Here is a 21,325-nt window from a genome sequence, read left to right as displayed (position 1 = left end):
CCCCTACAGCCTGCTTTTAATGTTCTCACACACAACTTTAATGCACTCTGGCTAGTAAGGTAAAAAGTCTGTTTTAGGGACTATATTCTATATTTTACTTTTCCTTGTTTCCCTGAAATGCACTCCTGTGGTTCTGTACCAAATGTAGACATTATTGATTTTACAAGACCAAAATAAACCCTTTCAGGGGTAAAGCTATTTCTGTATGTTTCTGAGAAACAGTAAACAGTAAACAGTAAATGTAGATACATATAGACACCAGTCTTATAAATATCAACACTACTGATTGGATTTTTTTTTTTTTACCATCATTTGATTTCAGTATTTTAATGTCTCTGGCAACAGGGTTGAACTGAAGTTTTAACATGACTTCTCTGCTACTGTGGTTTGTAGGGTGTTTTTCACAGTTACAGTTGGATTGCTCTTGTCTGGGGAAGTTAATGAGTTCGTAAGCTTGGAGCGGTTTCCCCGTGGTTTGGTTCGTCTTCGCTCAGGGAAAAATCTAAGCTCACCAAAATATAAAGTACGTATAGCAGGAAGATCCTGTGTTTTGCACTAGTGCATGTTTCTGTATTATTTAACATGCAGCAACAGCAGATAAAGCATTTGTTCATAGTTTTAGCTTAGCTGAAACATTTAGCTCAGTTGTTGTGTGACAATAGTAATACCAAGTTCTGACTGGCTGTCTCACTCAAAGGATATTTCAAGCTGAAACACTCCTTATAACTTTCTCATGAATGGGCAGGTTAATTCAGCTGCTACATGTAAATGTATTACCAAAAGCACAAACGTGTGCTGTCCAAATGGAGATATGGAATATAAAATGATGAGCATGCTTTGAAAAAGACCTGTGTTTACATACTACAGAAAAAGCAATTAAATAAAGATTTTACATAATAAGCAGCAGGTCTATCTAGCACAGTCACTGATCAGCCTTTCCTGTTTACACACTCACATCCACCAGCATCAGCAACGGATCTGGGAATATCCTCCCCTGTGTACACTGTGTATAAAGTAAACTTCTAAAGCCATGCCACTATGATTGGCATCGCTGGTTCGAATCCCGGTTATGCAGCTTGCCATCAGCTGAGAGAGTACTATTGACCTTGCTCTCTCTGGGTGGGCAGATGGCGCTTTTCCCCCTTATCACTCTTAGGGTGATGTTGATCAGAACATTGACTATACTGTTCCTACGTGTACTGGAGTGTTCAGAATGAGTAAAAAAGAAAAATGACTAAACATAACTGAAACCCAAAAAACATTGCTCAATGCTAATTCCTCTTTTTAGCAGTGAGGTAAATGCATAGGATTTCCTCAACTGGTTCCCACCATGCTCAATAATCACTCATTAAAAGAGTCAATGCTATTGATCAACATTTCACTATGCACTAGGCCAGGGAGTCCTGAATGGGTAATTACATGTGACAGTATTTATACACTGTGTTTCAGTTTATTGTACTCCAGAGGTGTAAGCATACATTGATATATTGAAGCACTGCAATATTACAATATTATTTTGCAATACAGTATTGATTTTTAAAAAACATTAGATAGATATTTAAGATATTTAATCAATAGTTTACATGTAGAGATTGTGGGCACATAGTAGTTTATTTAGTGTTGTAATTAAATTCTGACCACTAGATACCAGTGTTGTACTCTGTCTTCAGATTTCTCTGCTATAATTGCATAAGCAGTGAACTTTTCTTTTACTCAGATTTTATGTTTATGATTGTATGTTTTTTATACACTAACAAGTTATGGGATAGGAAGAGGCATTTTGTCACATGACATGCTATGTAGCCCATGGAAGCAGGATGTGTGTGTGGGGCCTCCTGCATTGAATGTGGATGTGATCTTTGCCAGTCTTTGCTATTAATGATCATAACCAGGTGCTGCACTGTCCACTGTGGGTGATAATGCCTTCTATGACGTATTTCAGGTACACACGCGGCACTGTAGGTCAGGGAATGTTCCTCAGAACTCAGAACACTCATCTGGCACCCACTTCAGGCCTCAAAGAAACTCTGATAATTTAACTCAGCTAGCCAGTGTTCAACCTCACTAATATATACACACCTCATAATGCACATGTGTCAAACACAAGGCCCGCGGGCCAAATGTGGCCCGCCACGTCTTTTTATGTGGCCCGCGAGAGCTTGTAAGATCTTAGTGTCTATAATAAATAAGTCAGAAGCGTTCTTTGACCAAAAAATACATTTCCCACAATGCTTGTCGATTGTATTACCCGCAAAGTTACGGCTTACTGCCACTACACGGCAGTGTAGTCATTGATGTGGAAACCCTGCCGGAGGGAAGGTGTAACTTCGCGGGTGGAATTGAGACATATAAATGTTTATCCCATAATGTCCAGAAAAAGAGAAGTTGATGCAGACGGACGGCTGTGCTTCAAGGCGAAAGACCGGTATGCCTTTTGTGTTACGAAGAGTGTTACTGACCAAAATAAACGCTTTTTAGGAGAGATATAAGTTCTGTGTAAATCAAAATCTGTTTTAATGACGTTAATAAACATCACTGTGACAGCGCTAGTCGCAGTTTCACCGCAGCAAAGTACGAGGACGTGAATCACTTATCTAACCAGCCTTTACTGATTTCTGCCCTCAATAACCCTTTCAATAACCTCCAATAGCCTTTAATAGTCTTCAGTAGCCTTCAACAGTCTAACCTTGCAGCCGTGGTGTGTCCACTAAACTCCTGAGGTTAGCAGCGCGATAACTGACCTGTTTATAATGTAATCCCAGCAGTGACTCATGCTCTAAACGGCTGCTGTTAGCTGATTGGGCTGAAAGATGAACTGTAGAGAGCTGTATTATTCGGTTACAAAAATCTTTATTTCATACACAGAAGAACTTAAAAATTGTAAAAACGCTCCAGACTGGCTGAGCTGAGCCCTGTAGCCCGTGGCTGGGCTGTAGCTCTGACTCAGTAAAGACTGCGGACTTGTGGTGCTGCTGCTGCAGCTCCCACTAGTGGTTGGATGAGGAACTGCTAAATCTGAGGAAATGCTATGTTCTTAACAGCTCACAATTTTTGATTTTATATTTATTAAGCCTTATTTCAGTTAATAATTTCAAAGTTAATATAACTTGATGTCATTTCTATTCACTTGAATAGTTTGGTTCTTGATTGATGGAGTTTTTGGATTTCATGACATGACAAATTAAAAGGATTTATGTTAATAGAGCAACAAGCAAACATTTTTTCCATGCAACTGTAATATTTGATTGAATAAATAATATATTGAGAGTTATTTAACATTAAGGAGTAATTACATTCATTTACATATATTACATTTGGTTACATTTTATTACATTTATAAGTTACATCTGGCCCTCGGAGGACAGCCAATATGCCAATGTGGCCCTCGGCCAAAATGAGTTTGACACCCCTGTCATAATGTATACAGATATAGGCATACCCAGGTTGTCTACTGAGATATTGCTTTAAGTTATACAAAAAAAGTAGTAATGCATTATTTGCTTATAGTATTACAAGATATCGCAAAATGTTTGATTTGAAGATTTGTAGCGCTTATACTATGGAACATACTGTATCACCAGGTTCTTTCCAAAACGCATCCCTACAGTACTCACTATACACAAACACAAACATCGCCATTACCATGAGTAGCATGCCACTTATCTATGATCTGATTTAATTTACATCAGTTAATTTATATTTTTAAAAGATTAATAAACACATAGTATTAAAATACAGCTCAGGAAAAAAATAAGAGACCACCAAATTGAAAACCTCAACCTCCATCACAAGCCATCAAACCAAGCTAAACTGCTTACATTTTTGCACCAGGAGTGGCATAAAAGCAGTGTGTATCCAAAAGCAGTGTGCAAGACTGGTGGAGGAGAACATGAAAAGATGCATGAAAACTGTGATTAAAAACCAGGGTTATTTCACCAAATATTGATTTCTGAGCTCCTAAAAATGTATGAATATAAACTTGTTTTCTTTGCATTATTTAAGGTCTGAAAGCTCTGCATCTTTCTTGTTATTTCAGCCATTTCTCATTTTCTGCAAACAAATGCTCTAAAAGTCAATATTTTTATTTGGAATTTGGGAGAAATGTTGTCTGTAGTTTATAGAATAAAACAACAATGTTCATTTTACTCAAACATATACCTATAAATAGCAAAATCAGAGAAACTGATTCAGAAACTTTTTTTCCAGAGCTGTACTGCAAATTAATAAGCACATACTAAAGTGTTGCTATACAAATCTTTTGATTTAGTGTAGGTGTCAAGTAGATGTCTGCTGATGCTCCAGTACACCAGACTATGTGTTAGTTAGCTAATGAACTGAACAGACTGTGTTGTAGCAGAGAAACGCACACATACAGACCCCTAAAACCCACCAAAGCAGACGTAACTTTTCAAAAGGCCACAACACTTCTAAGTTGAGTCATGAGTTTTTCTTAGTCTGACTGGTTTGTCCTTTTACGCAGGAACTAAGAGCAAAAAACACAGGAACTAAGAGCTAAACACGCACTTCATGCACTTCCACACATTCACCACTAGATGGAGATGGAAGCATTTGTGGTTTTGAGCTTGGGCCCCTCTGCCTCTCTGCCTCTTCTGACTCAGTAGATCAACAATACAAACCCAGCTGATACCTGAAATTCAGCAGCACAGATAAGAATATAAACATGAGACAAGACAAGTACAAGACTTATTACAGATGTCCTGCATCACATCCCAATAAAGAGATGATAGTAAAAGAAGAAGTAACTGTTTAGTGGTGAGGGAATGGTGATGATGTAATTCCAGCTTGTAGGTAAATTCCTGTATTGCCTGAACTGCTGTGTGTGTGCTGAGAGACAATAACAGTCACTAACACTGAAGAGTGGTAACTGTGTAACCTTTAGCTGAAATGCGGGTGTGAAGGACAGGCTGGGGTGGCAAAATCATTCTGACAGTGTGAAAGAGAGGAGGAGGGGGGCTGTATGCACTCTGTAAAAACATGACGAGCTGGAGGAGCAGGGGTCAATCATTCCTTCACAAAAATCTAAAACTTAATCTGGCTCTGACCAAATACTTTTATTCTCTCTCTCTCTCTCTCTCTCTCTCTCTCTCTCTCTCTCATATAGAATGTGTAGAGGGACAGACAGTGTGAAGTGTAAAATGTAGAATTGTAGAAAAGTGGAGTGAGTGGAATAGTGAATAGTACAGTGAGAAAAAGAGGGATAAATGGATGGCCAGATATATAAATAAATATGAAGAAGAGAAAGAATGGGTAAAGGTAAAGAAAGAATGAAATATAGTCTGGCAGAAAAAAGTGAGTGAAACACTGAATAGAACAGTGAAAAAAAGAGGATGGATGGATAGATGGATGGATGGTAGAAGGACAGAAAGAGTACAATTTAGAGTGGTAGATAAAAAGTGTAACAGAAAGAATAGTACAGTGAGAGAAAGAGGGAATATGGATGAATAGATGGATAGATCGATAAATAGATAGATAGGGGATACAGAATGGATAGAGGGACAGAAAGAGTGAAATATAAAGTAGTAGAAAAAAGAGTGTAACAGAGAGAATAGTACAATGAGAGACAGAGGGAATGTGGATGGATGGATGGATGGATGGATACAGAATGGATAGAGGGACAGAAAGAGTGAAATATAAAGTAATAGAAATAAACAGTGGAACAGAGAGAATAGTACAATGAGAGACAGAGGGAATATGGATGGATGGATGGATGGATGGATGGATGGATGGATGGATACAAAATGGATAGAGGGACAGAAAGAGTGAAATATAAAGTAGTAGAAAAAAAAGAGTGAAACAAAGAACAGGGCAGTGAGCGATGGAGGGAATGTGGATGGATGGATGGATGGATGGATACAGAATGGATAGAGGGACAGAAAGAGAGAAATATACAGTAGAACGAAAAAAATGGAACACAAAATAAGTATGTATGTATGTATGTATGGACGGACAGAGGAATAGATACATAGATAAGGGGATACAAAATGGATAAAGGGACAGAAAGAGTGAAAATAGTGGTTGATGAAAGAGAGTGGAACACAGAGAATAGTACAGTGAGAGAAAAACAAAAGATGTATGGATGGAAGGTTAGACACACACAAGCGCATGCGCGCACGCGCGCACACACACACACACACACACACACACACACACACACACACACACACACACACACACACACACACACACACACACACCCTCTTTAGAATATAAGCTGTTGTCTCTGGACACAACCAGGATAAAGCAAAAGTCACTAAACCCTTTGCAATATTAATTTCTCCTAAAAACTACAATCAAATCCAATCAGTCTCAAATACCATCAAACAGCCGCTGATCTACCATCTCCCTCCATCCCTGCTCTTCACAAAAACACACAGTTCAACACCGCTCCTTGCATAACAGCTCACACAAAATGCCATTATGCAACGCTGCAAAAGAACACAAAATGAAAAGTCTCTTGTCATAAACCAGAACTGACAGTTCTAGTGCCATAAAATAAAAACATAGAAATGACATAGCAAATATAACCTCACTACCACAAGACTCTTTTCCTCTGAATCGGCGACTCAAACAGAAAAAATAAATACATTTTCTACTGGTCCATCAATCCCTCATGTAACGTTCACACAATACAGGAGACGAGGGAGGAAAGGTCTGACATAACATCAACAATAAGCTGCAATCAGCACTCACATAATAGGCAGAACATGGAGTTCTCGAGTGTTTACACACGTCCTAAATACGTAAGTCTGCACCCAGGACAGATTCTGGGCTCATCAGTTTTTGCGAATGTCACTTTTCTGTAGATTTTTTATTATTTTTTTTAAATGGTACTGTAAAGCTTCATCCATTTATTGATTTAAAATATTTTTCTTAGATTCAAGAAATCAAGTGGCAAGGAACATTGCTTTCTGGGGTCAGGGCATTCACCATTTGGGAAAACCTGCAGTCGTGTGACGAAACAAACCAAACGTGTGGCCCCAGATGAAGCACCACAAGTGGATACAGGGACTGGACAATGAAACTGAAACACCTGGTTTTAGACCACAATAATTTATTGGCCCCACGGACAGTTCTGGTGGAAACAGGAGAGTTGAGGTGCACATTGAATTCTGCGTGATTTGGGCAGCCGTGGTTTTATGTTTTTTGGATACAATCCGGGTTAGCAACCGAACATCCCTTTCAGACAGCTTCCTCTTGCATCCACAGTTAATCCTGTTGGATGTGGTTCGTCCTTCTTGGTGGTATTCTGACATTACCCTGGATACCGTGGCTCTTGATACATCACAAAGACTTGCTGTCTTGGTCACAGATGCGCCAGCAAGACGTGCACCAACAATTTGTCCTCTTCTGAACTCTGGTGTGTCACCCATAACGTGTGCAAAACTGTGCTCTTACCCTGCTAATTGAACCTTCACACTCTGATCTTACTGGTGCAATGTCAATTAATGAAGATTGTCCACCAGGCTGCTTCAATTTAGCCATGAAACCTCCCACACTAAAATAACAGGTGTTTCACTTTCATTGTCCAACCCCTGTAGCTTCCCCATGGGCAGCAGACCATACCAGAGAGTCCACATGAAATGAACCCCAGGCCACATATTTCAGTAGGACCACAGATCAATTCTGTGGACCTCTCCTGGGCTTGAAAAAAGCTTTTACACTTAAACAAACATGCCAAGCTCTGAGACTTTCAGATGTATTTTGTTGTGAGGCATTGCTTATGCACTTAATTTTTTCCCACAGTGTAAAAGCAATCCAACAGAAAAACAAAATCATGCAAACTACAGAGCAAGCAATTTACAGGTGTAAAATTGGCCTTACACAGCAATGCCATTCACACATATACCCTCACACTTACTCCAGGCAGTAGACCTTCAGGTGGTGTAGGAGACACAGCTTCACCGTCAGGCCGGACACACAGCTGCGGAGACATGGTGGGCGACTCGTCGATGAAGGGCATCGTTTCTGAGCCATCCTGAGACTTCCTGTCCTCCGCACCATCTCCCTCATATCCATCCGTGTTGTAGTTAAAATCTGTAGGTACACAAAAAAAGTAAAAGTGTTACTTTATAACCTAGACAGACTTTATCTTTTTTTTTTTTTGTTCGGACATCTGAAACACTGAGGGCTCCAACTATAGTTAGGAAATGAAACTTGCGATATGATCCATTCACAAAGAAGAAAATGCTGCACACATGCTTTTCTGGACAAGCTGAGATATACCATACAATAATAAAATAATATAATAATTAAACAAAAACATAGGAAACTGACAACTGCAGTAAAAAATACAGGATTTTACACAAACATTGCTTATATTACCGCTATATTAAACAGCATTAGGCAGTTCCTGCGAGTGTTCTGCCAGCTTCACAAAAACTACACAGCATATTTAGCCAGAGCTAAATTAATATAATTTTGAATATTCGGTTTAAGATAAAGATGCTACATAAAGCTACTTCAAAATTAGCTGCTCAAACTATTCCAAACAGGAAGACATACACAGCAAACATAACATCACCAAGTGTGTGTGTTTGTATTCATGTTATAAACTTTGTAATATTTGTAATAAAATACAGTACAAAGACTAAACACTGACAAGCTGATTCAGTGATTCAGCAAAGCAAATACACACCTTTTTACAACAGACCAGGCAGGTCCAGAGGTGACCATATTATAAGATAATGCAATGCATATTTTGGATGTTATAAAAAGGACTAACAGTATCTGTTAAACCATCCAAAAATAGCAGAATGACAACTAAAGTCTGGAAGTCAGGCCTAACAAACAAATCTAGATCATGAAGCCATCAAGTTATGCAAGTTATGCATATCTCAGCGTAATGTTTCATACAGGATAAAGGTTCACTTAATGATCAGAATATATCCAGACTCATTATGAAAAATCATTCAGGGGAAAAAATGTAAGGAAAAGCTCTCCAAAAACTTGAGAAAGAAACACAGAAAGGAACCAATAGAGAGAGAAGCCCTGGTGACATACTACCTTGCAATGTAGTTTAATGAGTTGAGCTCCACATCTAAAAAACTGGATCTGTGTTGCACATATTCTTACATATTGTACTATTTACAGAACGGCTCCCAACTGCTTGTTTTTTTTTTTTTTTTTTTTTTTTTTTTTTTTAAGATGTTAATTAATTCGATACAATTCACAATATTGCTAATATCCACATGTGTGTGCTATGTACTCGAGGAAGACTAGGGAAAACAGTGTCACTATAACTACATTCATGCTGCTTTTCTCCATTATAGAGCTTCAAATAAAGAAATTAATCAATGGAAACTCATGCAGAAGCCAAGTGTGTTGTATTCAAACATATCGTGGCATATTGTGGTGTATAGATGTATCACAATGACAGCATATATCATCCTTTTGTCCAGCCCCAGGCTGAAGCATCAGCTGTGGTTATGGTATGGCAAACCAGTAATCATTCCTGAAGATGAAAAGTGGCACATGATAATGGATGCAATCAAGCATGGCTGGCACTGAGAACCAGAGGGGAAAGAGCAAGAGCTCCAGAGTAGGATCTCACACTGGTGTCTCACTAAAGCTCAAAAAAAGAGATGAAACAGGCTGTTAAATAAGAATGGCTATTTTAAGTAATAGTATAAATAGTACAAAAGTGTTTTAGCGATGAAAGTGGTCTTGCAGCTACTTTAAGTTGCTCCCATTTCGGCCAAAGATGTGCAAATGCACACATACAGCTTGACTAGTCCCTGTAGAGGATTAATGCCAATAGAATAGGACAGATTATAGGCAGATAATCATGAAACTAAACTGACACTCCTAATGCCAGGTGTGGGCAAGAATCGTAGTATAATCTGCGGAAATTTAAAATCTGTGGGATTTAAAATGTCCATAATTTAAACGAAAATAATGAGAATTTTTATGTAAATTTGGATTTAATTGTGTAAGTAATTGGATTTTGAGAAATCTAGCGGACTAAGGCCCTAAGGCACTATAATCAGGAGATCGCCTGTTTGAATCCTGTTCCTGTAGCTTGCCATCAGCTGCCGGAGCTCTGAGGGAGCGCAACCGGCCTTGCTCTCTCTGGGTGGGTAGATGGCGCTCTTCCTTCTGATCACTCAAAAGGGAGATGTCCGCAGCACAAGGCGTCTGTGAGCTGATGTATCAGAACCGAGCCACTTCACCTTCCTCCGAGTGCGCTGTGATGCGACTCGGCAATGCTGCATCCGCAGCAGTTTGAAAAGAGGAGGTGGCTGACTTGTATTATGTATCAGAGGAAGCATGTGCTAGTCTTCAAACTCCTGGTGTTTGGGTGAGTACTAATGAGTGGGCTGGGTAATTTGCCGTGAAAATTGGGAAAAATTTAAAACAAAATGAAGGGTGTAAGTGATGAATGTTGACAGTAATGTTTTGATGATTTTTCTCTATGTAATCTGTGAAAATGTCCAATAAAGCATTTTGAAATGCAAAAAAAGCAAGAATTGCACCACCATCCATAACTTTTTTTAATTGCACCACCATCCATGTTTACTACAAATCTACGAACGTCCATGAACCTCCAGATCTGCACCTTCGGCAGGCTGTTTGGAAGCCTTGTGGGAAAAGAGTGGGCAGAGCTCAGGCAGAACAGCAGACTATAAACACTGGCAGCTCACAGCTGGTGGAGTTCACAGATGGCAAACACAGCAGTGATAAACAAAAGTAGTAATGGAGACTTAACTGGAACAGAACAGGTAAGAGGAGAGCAGATCGTATTATACACCATAATGCTATTCCACAGATGGATGTAGCAACCGTTAAAAAAATATGGAAAAGAGCTTGGATGTAGTCAAATCTACATACAACAAGGGCAGTTTTTAAAGATGTGGGCGTATTCAGAGGAGAAATTTTAATAAAAATGTGTCCATGGATGCGTGTGTCTAAATCAGTGCCACAGTCCGGCACACAAACAAAGCAATGTATGGATTCAGACCCACAGGAGCTGTGAAGGCTAGTTACTGTGACAACCATCCGTGTTTACTGTAGCAGCAATGTCTTGATGGGTTTGCAAACATGTGCAAAACCTGTGTGTTATTCTTGTTTTTATTTTATATTGGAAACACTTTAACATGGTCAAAAATGTCAAGCTTATCATTTCGAAAACTCCAACAGGATATATTTAAACATAAACTACATGTAAGACACTTACACGCTGCACAAGGAGCAGCACAATGCTCTTCGCCATCTTACACCACGCGAACAGTCTATTTTCACGCCTTGAACCCACAGCGTGTTGCTATTTTGGTGGCAGAAAACACAGGTGCTCCACTGATTAAAATGAACCTAGACAACAATCAATCGCCATAGTCCAATTTTTATAGGTGCGCCATGTGCGCACACACCCCAGCACGCTCACGATAGCAAAGACAACCAGACACACCCTAAAATAGAGGTCTGCAATAAAGTTTGGCCGCGGGCCAGATATTTTCCATGCAATTACGTGGCGGGCCACAGAAATAAAATCAGTTTTAAAAATTGAAGTGTAATGGGATGGAATAGCTCTCTTCAGCCCAGAGGGTTGTTGAACCCAATTGCACAACAGTTGATCTCAAAGCAGGTAAACCCAAGAAAAAAGGAAAAATAAATAAACACCACTCCTCACCCGTATCGGACCTATGATGTCAGGGTTGCGGTCCAATACTCTACCACTGCTAGTGAATTGGAACACAGCTGGGGAAAAAAACGCCCTTAAAAGGAGATAGGGAGCTCAAGAACGGGTGGAAAAACGAGAACGAGCAGAAACTAAAGTCCACCGAGGGCGACAGAGAGACAGGGGATGAATGTAAATAAAAGCTCTCCAGAGAAGCATTAAATTTTATATTATTTTCCTTATCATTCATTATAATTCAATCAACCTCACAGGCCAGATGTTTCATGCTTGCGAGCGACATCTGTCCTGCGGGCCACCTATTGCCGACCCCTGCCCTAAATCCAGCTGCAAAATACCCAATAGCCAAGAGTGCTACACATCGCTAAAATAGGATCCTCGAAGTCACTCAAAATACATAAAATACATTTTATAATAATCGTAAAGGAATAGTTTGGGGAAAAAAACAAATTCCTAAAATTGATGACTGCCTTCAGATACAGCTGATCTGAACAGGAGATAAATGTGTTCAGGAGATATGGTGTTTATTAGCTAATGTTGCTAATAAATATTTAGATCTGGCAATACGAAAATATTTTATCGTATCTGATAAAGCTGTTATTTGTGCTATGTGCATCTGAGCTTCAGTGATTACAAAAACAAACTGGCCAACTGCACACTTGAATAATTTGTTTAGTCCTATTACTTAATAAATATTGTGGGTTTTTTTTAAATGTTGTAATTGTGAATTTTATTTTCCATGATTACCCAGCCCTATCCACAAGTATCTTAATGAAGATTTAATGCATGACTGAACGAAACGAGTCCCCTGGTGAAGTATTTTTCACAACGTCTTGACTCCTGATGGATGCGTCTCATATCAGGTTAATGCATCATTGGGGCTGTTTATACGGCTGCTTATTGAAACACTAAAGCTTAGCGACTCTCCTGCGGTAGAAAAGATTTATACGCCGTCTCTCTAGTAGTGAATTAGCAAAACAAAAAAGAATTAGCCGTTTCTCACCATTATATGGGGTACATGAGGCACGTTTGCTAGCAAAGACTGCGGGGGGAGACATGACAGGAAGCTATTAAAACTCAACAGCATGGGCTTGTGTAACAGATGCTTTATCAGTCCAGTACATCCTGAGTATTGTGTAATAATGTGTGTGTGTGGGTGAGTGTGTAGTCCCACATGACAAAGCCCTCATCAATACTGTATGCCAGTAGTGAAAAGGATGATTGTCCTTCTTAACTGGTGTGCAGGAAATGGATTGAATGTAGGCCACTGGGCTTTCACCCCCTTTCTCCATCTGCCTGCAGCTCTTTCACGCCGGCCCTCAAATGCCCTGCACGCTTCTAGCTATAGAATTACCACACGGTCCACAGCCAACCACTGATTGACCTAATGCCTACTGCTGCTGCTCTTTTTGTGAGGTCAAGTTTGTATTTATGACATGATATGATGTATCTGCATGAGCTGTAAATCTCTTTTGATCATCTGTTAGTTTTATAAGGATTTATGAGAATCAGGAGATAAAAGATTGTTGTAATTTTTGTTAAATATAAAATGTCTTCAGAGCTGTCTAAAGCCTTATCCATATTTCACACTTCTACTCAATGATAAAACTCTTGCATTCAGACTTTTTTGGCTTTCTCGGTCACATGACATCGCATTGTCACTTGAGGAATTGGTACAGTAGCTCCTCCATTTCCACTCGCTATTGTGTTTATGTGGATCTCTGTGGAGGCGCACACCCAAAGTGTAATTACAATGTGTAGCAGTGGACAAACAACTATTTTATTAAACGTGAGGTGGCGAAACTAAGAGATTTTAGTCCAGATGGGACTAAACTTACCCTATTACCACCGTAGGTAATTCTGCCTGTAAGGACCCGCCATAAAAAAGAAAATTACCTCAGGACCACCTGAAACTATGTCTTAAGATCTCTTCTTAATATTTATTTACTCCCTTAAAAATCTTCTTAAATCTTCTAAAAAAAACTCTTGTTGAGACCTTACTTACTCATATCAGGTTTAATCAGATGAATAAAAGAACTTTCACTTTCACAGATGACCTCAGTTTACTCAGTCAGTCAGTGTTGTGTCTGCCACTGGTATTGCAGCAATCAAGACTGCAACTGATTCAGAATGAAACACAACAACTCATCTTTTTTCCAAAGCCATGTAACTACTGCTGTGTTTCCTTCACTGGTCTCCTGTAGCTGCCAGTATCAGATTCAAAGCCCTCAAACTGAGCTATAAAGCCAAGAATAGCAATGGTCAATGGCAATACCTGATGGCAATGGTCAAAATCAGATCTGTACCAAGAGCTTTTCCAGCTTCCAGTGCAGCTCAGCTCAACACAGCATCCTCCAAGACCAATGGAAGCCAGTCATCCAGGCTTTCCTCTGTCCTCTCTGAATTCTGTGTAATTTTGATTAGTAACTACACAAATATAACTACATTATATGATAGGTCTTATTTACATGTTTCTCTTTATTCAGCAGACAGCATTGTTATTCACTGTTTCATTACAGTAAACAATGCAGTTAGTGTACTGTACAACAAAGTGTTTGCAAAATCTAAGACTAGATTAAGGCAGGGGTGTTGAAAGCCTTCTACATTGGGCCAGTGTGGCTGCTGGTAGAAGCTCATGTCACTAGCTGATTAAATAAGCGGAATCAGGGTTTGCCGCTAGTTCTCCAGAATGAAAACTTGCAGCCACACCACAATGTGAACTAGTTTGACACCCGTGCCCTAAGTGATTTTCTGCTCATATTATTTCAACATCATTTGGCATCCCTAGTTTGAACTACCAAAAGGAAGTTCCTTATTTTCATTCATATTTACACAATTTAAAGATGATCTTGTCCAGAAATATTTATGGAAAAGCTTAGTAAGCCAATCAAAAAATATCCCAAACTAGTGTAAACAGTCTAAACATACCATTAATACTGCTCATTACAAGAAGAATGCCCACATAGTTTTTACTGAATCATAAGTAATTGTAAGTAATTTTGCTTGTTTCAACGGTTCTCCAGATCATGGTAGATTACAGTGTCTAAAATGTCTGCACATGAATGGAATCCATGTACACACACAATATGTCACATATTTTTCTGGTAAAAGTTTGGACGTTTTGTTAAACATACATCTTTATTTTGTTACCATTGCTAATGGCAAGGCTGGTGCTCAATTATCTGTTTGATTATCTCTCGCCATTGTCTGCAAGTCACCATTTGTCCACTTCATGAAAAGGTAAGCTTATCTGTGCATCTACAAATGTTCTACCAGTTATATTGGTTTTTTTTTACCAACCTGAATGGCATGTAAATAAATTAATTAAATAACCCATCAGAATATTTTACCTTTTTAAAGCTCACCTTCCGTCGTTTTTTCTTTCATTTTAAAATGTCTAGTTGTGGTCTCTAGTATGAATGAATGACATGTGAGCCGTTTTTGTAAAAAAAAAAAGTGCTCAGGTGTCTCTGTATAGCTCTTTTTTAATGGACTGTTTTAGGGGTGTGTCCAAAATGACCGGATTCCAGCTTTGCTCATGAATATTCATACACGCAAACAGCATGCAAATATCTCTCCTCTGATTGGCTAGGAGCACTGCGACGCCCCTCCACCGCTCTGCCGCTCACTGCCTCCCACCTCCTAACTGATGAGCGGTGATGTTGCGTCGCTTCAGCTCCGCCTCTGGGAGTTTCTCGAGCCAAGGTGGGCTGGTCTGTGAGTTTCTGCCTACGTAGGCAGAAAGATAATTCAAAATTCACCCGTTTTTCGGAGGGGGGGAGGGGGGATTTCTTTGCTTAGCTCCTGCAGACAATGGGGGCTGCAAAACAGTTTAATGTGCAGGTGTACACATTCAACTCGGAGAGACCTACTGTATTCCACAAAAAACAAGAAAAATCGGATTTTCGTGGAAGGTGACCTTTAAGTAAAAGAAGCTATACAATTGAAACAGTGATATGAAAGGTAAAAGAAAAGAGAGCTATTGTTTTATAAGAGAAAGAGGAAGAGAAATGGAAAGTGTGATGTCGTGACTGTGTGTTTGTGTGTGTGTGTGTGTGTGTGTGTGTGTGTGTATTACAACAAGCAATAGAATTTTCCCATGTCCATCTTATTCTGAGAGACAGCTGCTTATTATGTACATTCTGATGACGTGTCAATCGCCGTGACACCAAACATTTAAGATACAAATGCTGATTTTATTAGGAATCCTTAACTGACAATTAGAGCAGCTTCAGTGAACGTAAACAACTACAGCAGCTCCAGCGGAGTTTAAATGAGAATACATCCATACAAATATACACGTATACATAAGCAAAAAATAAAAAGGGCACAGACTAGCAAATTAAATCAAATGTAAAAAGTTCTGTTCGTGAGAAAACATATGTTCCTAAACATTTAAAACTTTAATAAAATTATGAAACCTGCTTTCACTAATGTCATCTACTTAACTGTTTATGAAAATCACACATAGCATTACTACTGTATTACTACTATATTATATAGATCTGAAGTTTTTTTTATTAATTGACAGCAAAGAAAAAGCACAGTAGAACATATATTTACAGTTTTTTTGTAAACGAATCTGTAAAATGCACTCTAGAGTTTCTTTCCTTAGTCTCTGACACTCACCTATGCATCCCCAGATACACACACACACACACAAACACACAAACACACAAACACACAGACACACAAACACATAACGCTTACCGTTTGAAGAGATTAACGAGCGGAGGACGCACGCAGCCTCAAAAAAGAAAGCCATACATCCGTTAAAACAGAATTTCCCTTCAGGTTGAGGAAGCCTCAGGAACACCAGTTACATAGTTACACCGATACACACTCACACACACATACACACACACACACACACACGTACACAAGAGGATGTGGCTGGTGATGACTCTTGAAAGGGGCTCATTCAAAGGTATGTAAATACTATTCAAAGTGAGCAAGAGGTACAGCTTCACAGGGAAGCTTAGGGACACAGGAACAATCTGTGGAATCATTTTGAAGCTAAGCTGATTTCATGACGTCTTCCAGTAGGAACACACACTGCTGAGAGTGAAGAGCTGCACTGGGTCAGTAGGTTATCACAGCAGATCACATTACACACTCATTACTCCTCCTAGACCCAAACAAAACACAACTCAATCTATCTATATACATAAATTGATAAAGCATCAATCCTACATAATCGATGCTACAAAATCCAGGCTACTCTCTGTACTTTAAAGTGGCAGTCCATATTATTTTGTTTCTAAACTGAAAGCAGACGCATTTCTGAGTGGAGATGGGACAAAATATTGTGTTTAATGATACCAGTGTGGTGGAACCACCATCCCTGCTCAGCCTAATATATTCATTCTAAAAACTGGGGTGTCGGTCGCTTTTCCCGGGAGTTCTTCTGGCCACGCGACACGTCTTTACGTACTTACATCACATATACAGCCTCTAAAAGAGGATCCGGCTGGTGGCTGGAGGAGCAACGGAGACTTCAGAAGATCAACGGAGCAACGGAGACTCAGTAGACTCATAGTTAAAACAAAGAAACGAAGGAGTGAAGTTTGTAAATAAACGCTCTCTCTCTCTTTCTGACTGAACATAACCTGGAATCAGATTCTTTATCCACTCTGAAAGGAGGCCGCATCACACTCGTCCAGTTTAAAATAATTCCTCTGCATGTTCGGTGCAAATATCCTTCTCACCAGAGAAGGCACTAAATCCCAAAACTTACGAACATCAGCTACAATCATTTGACATTTGTTAAATATACTGTTACTGTCATACTTTTTTTTTTAAAGCAACTCGCTTTTAAGTTGCTGAGGTGTATAATGTATAGAAGTCACTACAAACTTCCACATTTCATGTGGTCTTCAGATTAGCTCAAGAACAGTAGAGCGAAGAGAGCGTCATAGAATTGATTTTCATGGCCAAGCAGCTGCATCCAAACCTCACATCACCAAACACACTCCAAAACACACTTTAGGAGATCTCCATCAGTGGCTAACACTTTATTTAGAAACCAAAGCAGGACCACTACTGTTAACTCCATCAGTAATGCCATCACAGTGGCTGCACACCACTATCAGATGTGAAATACAGCTATTAAAATACAAGGCCCAAAGTGATGTATTTCCCATGCCTCATAAAGTTTGTTAAACATAATATTTGCTAAATTACTCTTACAGTCTTTTAGATACTACAAATCTTCAAAATGCAAATTTCTAACAGAAGCTCCTTCTCTAAGAGGGCTTTACACTAGATGTTGGTATATTATTAATAGGATCTACAGGGATCTCGCTCAGTCACAAGAGCATTAGTGAGGTCAGGTGCTTGTGTTTCATTATTAGCTCTATTAATTCCATAACTGGCTCTTAGAATGCTCTGGGACTGCAATGCCCTGTGCAATGTCAAATACAATTTTTGCTATTTGATACAATAGGAATAATATTATCACTATTTTTATTTCCCATGGTATTTTTAATATCTTATAGATATAGACACAGTGTCTGTACAGTATATCTCTGAAAGTTCTAAATTCTGTTTTTTATCTCTTTTTTATTTATTAAAATATAATGCAGTGTATTTTCTAAAGCAGAAAGGCTATTTAATAGCCTTGATTTTAAAGGAACAAGGAATGAGCAGATGTTCTTATACAAAAAGACAAGAACCTTGTCTTTACCAGGGAGGGGGAAAATGTATATATTTGCAAACACACAAATGGCATTTTAATGTGAGTGGTTGGCTCCACTGGTGGCTCAGTCTGCTTATTGATTTTTGGCTGGTGTGCAGGACGAAGGCTTTTCTGTATGTATGAAGCAGCAGAATGACATCATTTCACAGCTGAGCTTGAATCATATCATACCATAGCAGTTTTAAACTTCCTCTGAGGTGCTGTGTTTCACCACTGCATGGATACCCCTTTAAAATACACATTTGTTAAATGATTTTTTAATATTTTAATAATGTTTTTTCTTGAAGTATAGTTGAAATGTCTTTTGCCGATTGTAAATACAGAGAAACATGTCTGTTTCCATCTTGGGGTAAGGACTGCATTGAACTGGATTGAACATTTCCAACATCCCTACCTGAGAAATAAAATGCATTAAAACAAAATATATTTTCTTGGATAATTTATTAATAAAAGAAGTCATTATTTAGTTATAATTTTTTGTTACTGATATAATTAAAATATAATAAAACAATAATACAAATACACCCTTCCAAGAGCAATGAACATTTAATTGTTTAAGTATATATTAAGTATATTTTAAAATGTAACCCTAACCCTAACCAGTTGTTAAACAAAAAGCATCAATAGAAACAAATTATGTTTTCTCTGCTATATTAAAAAAAATGATCTGAAAGGCTAAACTCATATCATAGGTACAGTACCAGTTAAAAGTTTAGACACACATTCCCATTCAATGTTTTAATTTTTGTCTTCCTGTATTGTACATTAATGAAGTCATCCAGACTATGAAGGAACACATAGTGAATCATGTTGTAAATTTAAAAGTGTTAAACAAAACCTAAATACTCTGTGAAGCATTTAAGTGGTCTCTTATATGGGGTTTTGTTAACCTGAACTTATGCTGTGCAACACAGGTAAATCTTGGTTCTTCTTTCCTGGGGCGGTCCTGATGAGTGCCAGTTTCATCACTAATTTTGATAGTCTTTGTGGCTTCACTTGAGGATACTTTTAAAGTTCTGGATATTGTTTTTTTAATTAGTTGAGTAGTTCTTGCCATAATATGAATAAGAACATTACACAAACAAGGTTATTTACTGTGTACCAACTCTACCTCTTTACAACACAACTGATGCTCTCAAACACAAGATTGGCCTACTTTAAAGAATCTAAAGTATAAGACATTCGTATTTAACAATTTTTTGTTTACTAAATATTTCCATACGTTTTCCTTTATAGTTTGGATTGCTTTTGTATTAATTAATTTAAAATGTACAACATTTTAAAATAATGAAAAAACTCTGAATTTGACTGGTACTGTAATCAAATGTGTTGCTGATACAGCTCCAGTCTGCTCTGTTCTGCAAGGCTTCAGCTCAGGTACATTCAGTTCCTCACACTAACCACAGATTCTGTAAACCTCGTGCTTTTATTGTGCTGTCTATGCTCTAGTGATCTCAGTACATGCAAATTAATGGAATCACTGTGCATAAATGTGTGTGTGCCTGTCTGCATGCGTGTGTACCTTTCCTCTTATCTCGACATTATGGGGAAATTTGTCTGTGGCCATCACCATGGCAATACTGCTAAAGTCCAGTCGTTCCTTTGGCCCTGTTTTAATTGAGCAGACTGTGTTCATACTTATCACACACTCGGCAGTCTGCTGACCTTTCAGAGCTGCTGTTAGTGGCATTACAGTTGAATGAAAGCTGAACAGACATCGGCGGCAAAAAGAATACCCAATAATGCACAATAGCAGAAAAAACTGCAATGTTTTTTGGAGCGTTGCTGTGAAAATTTGTTAGAGAGTTAGTGAGGATAGGATGTTGGATGGCCACTATCCCTCCTTATCTCCAACTCCCCATCTCATCCCATGGTGGTGGGAAGATTCGGAGGCTACATGCCACACAGATATTCGTGACATATCGCACAGTTCTAGTAAGAAAATACTGTGTGAAGCTCTTCTGACAAGTCCAAAAAAAAAAAAAAAAAATCCAAAATCCAATTTATTTATTTTTAAAGTTCAGTTAAAGCACAGTGTCAGTAAGTAAAATAACATAACAAAATAAAAATGCAAAAAGTAGCATCACCTCAGGTACTATTTATTTAAGATTTACCATTTATTTACTGAACAGTAAAATTAATCACTGTGTACATAAGCCAGAGCTAACCCTAAAGGCTAATTTCTAATATTTTTTAACCAGTATCTATATAAAAATATACCGTCACTGTTGTGAAAAATATCGTTTATCGTTCCTCATAATGTGAATCAGGCAGTTATTGTTTACATTGTGCCCAAACATTATAATAAAAAGGACCAATAGAAATGGTCCACAATGAATTATAAATTTTATATTCATTGCCACTGAAATTTAGAAAGCTTTTTCCTCCTTCTGTGAAGTTGCCAGATCAGAAATACACAGTTTGGGGCTGACATCAATGATCTAGCAAAACATATTAAAATCTAGAAGAAACTTCTCCAGCATTCTTCACTCTGATGAGTCGTGACACATCGTGTTGAGGTGGATTGTGTAACATCAGCCCAAGGAGTTATGGGTAGCGTGCTGATGATGCTACCACAGTGTTTAAGCAGTCCATGCTGGTGCCCTGTCAGTTCCCATTAAACACAAACACAAACACACACACACACACACACACACACACACACACACCATCAGCCTTATTCCCACAACCTCTTGAGTCCTGACGGACAGCCAGCCACCGTTTAGACCTGTCACTGTCAATCAAAGGCTCGTTGCCATGGCGAGGTGCGGGGCTGCCATGACGACCCTTTTATGTAATCAGTAGCTGAATGAGAATGAGAAGGGTCGGAGAGCTTCTTGCTGCTCAACACGTTGAACCAGAGTTAAACTGGAGGTTATACACACACAAAAACACACACACACAAACACATACTTGCACACCTTACGCCACTATCACCCAGGCTGTTTTGCATGTAAGCATTGCAAGGTCTTAGT

At 38.7% G+C, this 21,325-nt stretch overlaps 1 protein-coding gene across 2 annotated transcripts in view; it reads right to left on the bottom strand.

Annotated features, from left to right (window-relative positions):
• abr (ABR activator of RhoGEF and GTPase) overlaps positions 1 to 21,325 on the bottom strand; it is a 243,304-nt gene that overhangs the window by 146,650 nt on the left and 75,329 nt on the right. For both annotated transcript variants that reach the window (XM_022680329.2, XM_022680332.2), the window contains exon 2: positions 7,880 to 8,055. In XM_022680329.2, coding sequence (XP_022536050.1) covers positions 7,880 to 8,055 — 176 coding nt within the window. The remainder of the gene's footprint in view (positions 1 to 7,879; positions 8,056 to 21,325) is intronic.

This window comes from Astyanax mexicanus, chromosome 1, assembly GCF_023375975.1.
Source record: "Astyanax mexicanus isolate ESR-SI-001 chromosome 1, AstMex3_surface, whole genome shotgun sequence".
Classification (NCBI taxonomy): domain Eukaryota; kingdom Metazoa; phylum Chordata; class Actinopteri; order Characiformes; family Acestrorhamphidae; genus Astyanax; species Astyanax mexicanus.
Note: the sequence above shows the minus strand (reverse complement) of the source record. Positions and strands in the feature narration are given on the sequence as shown.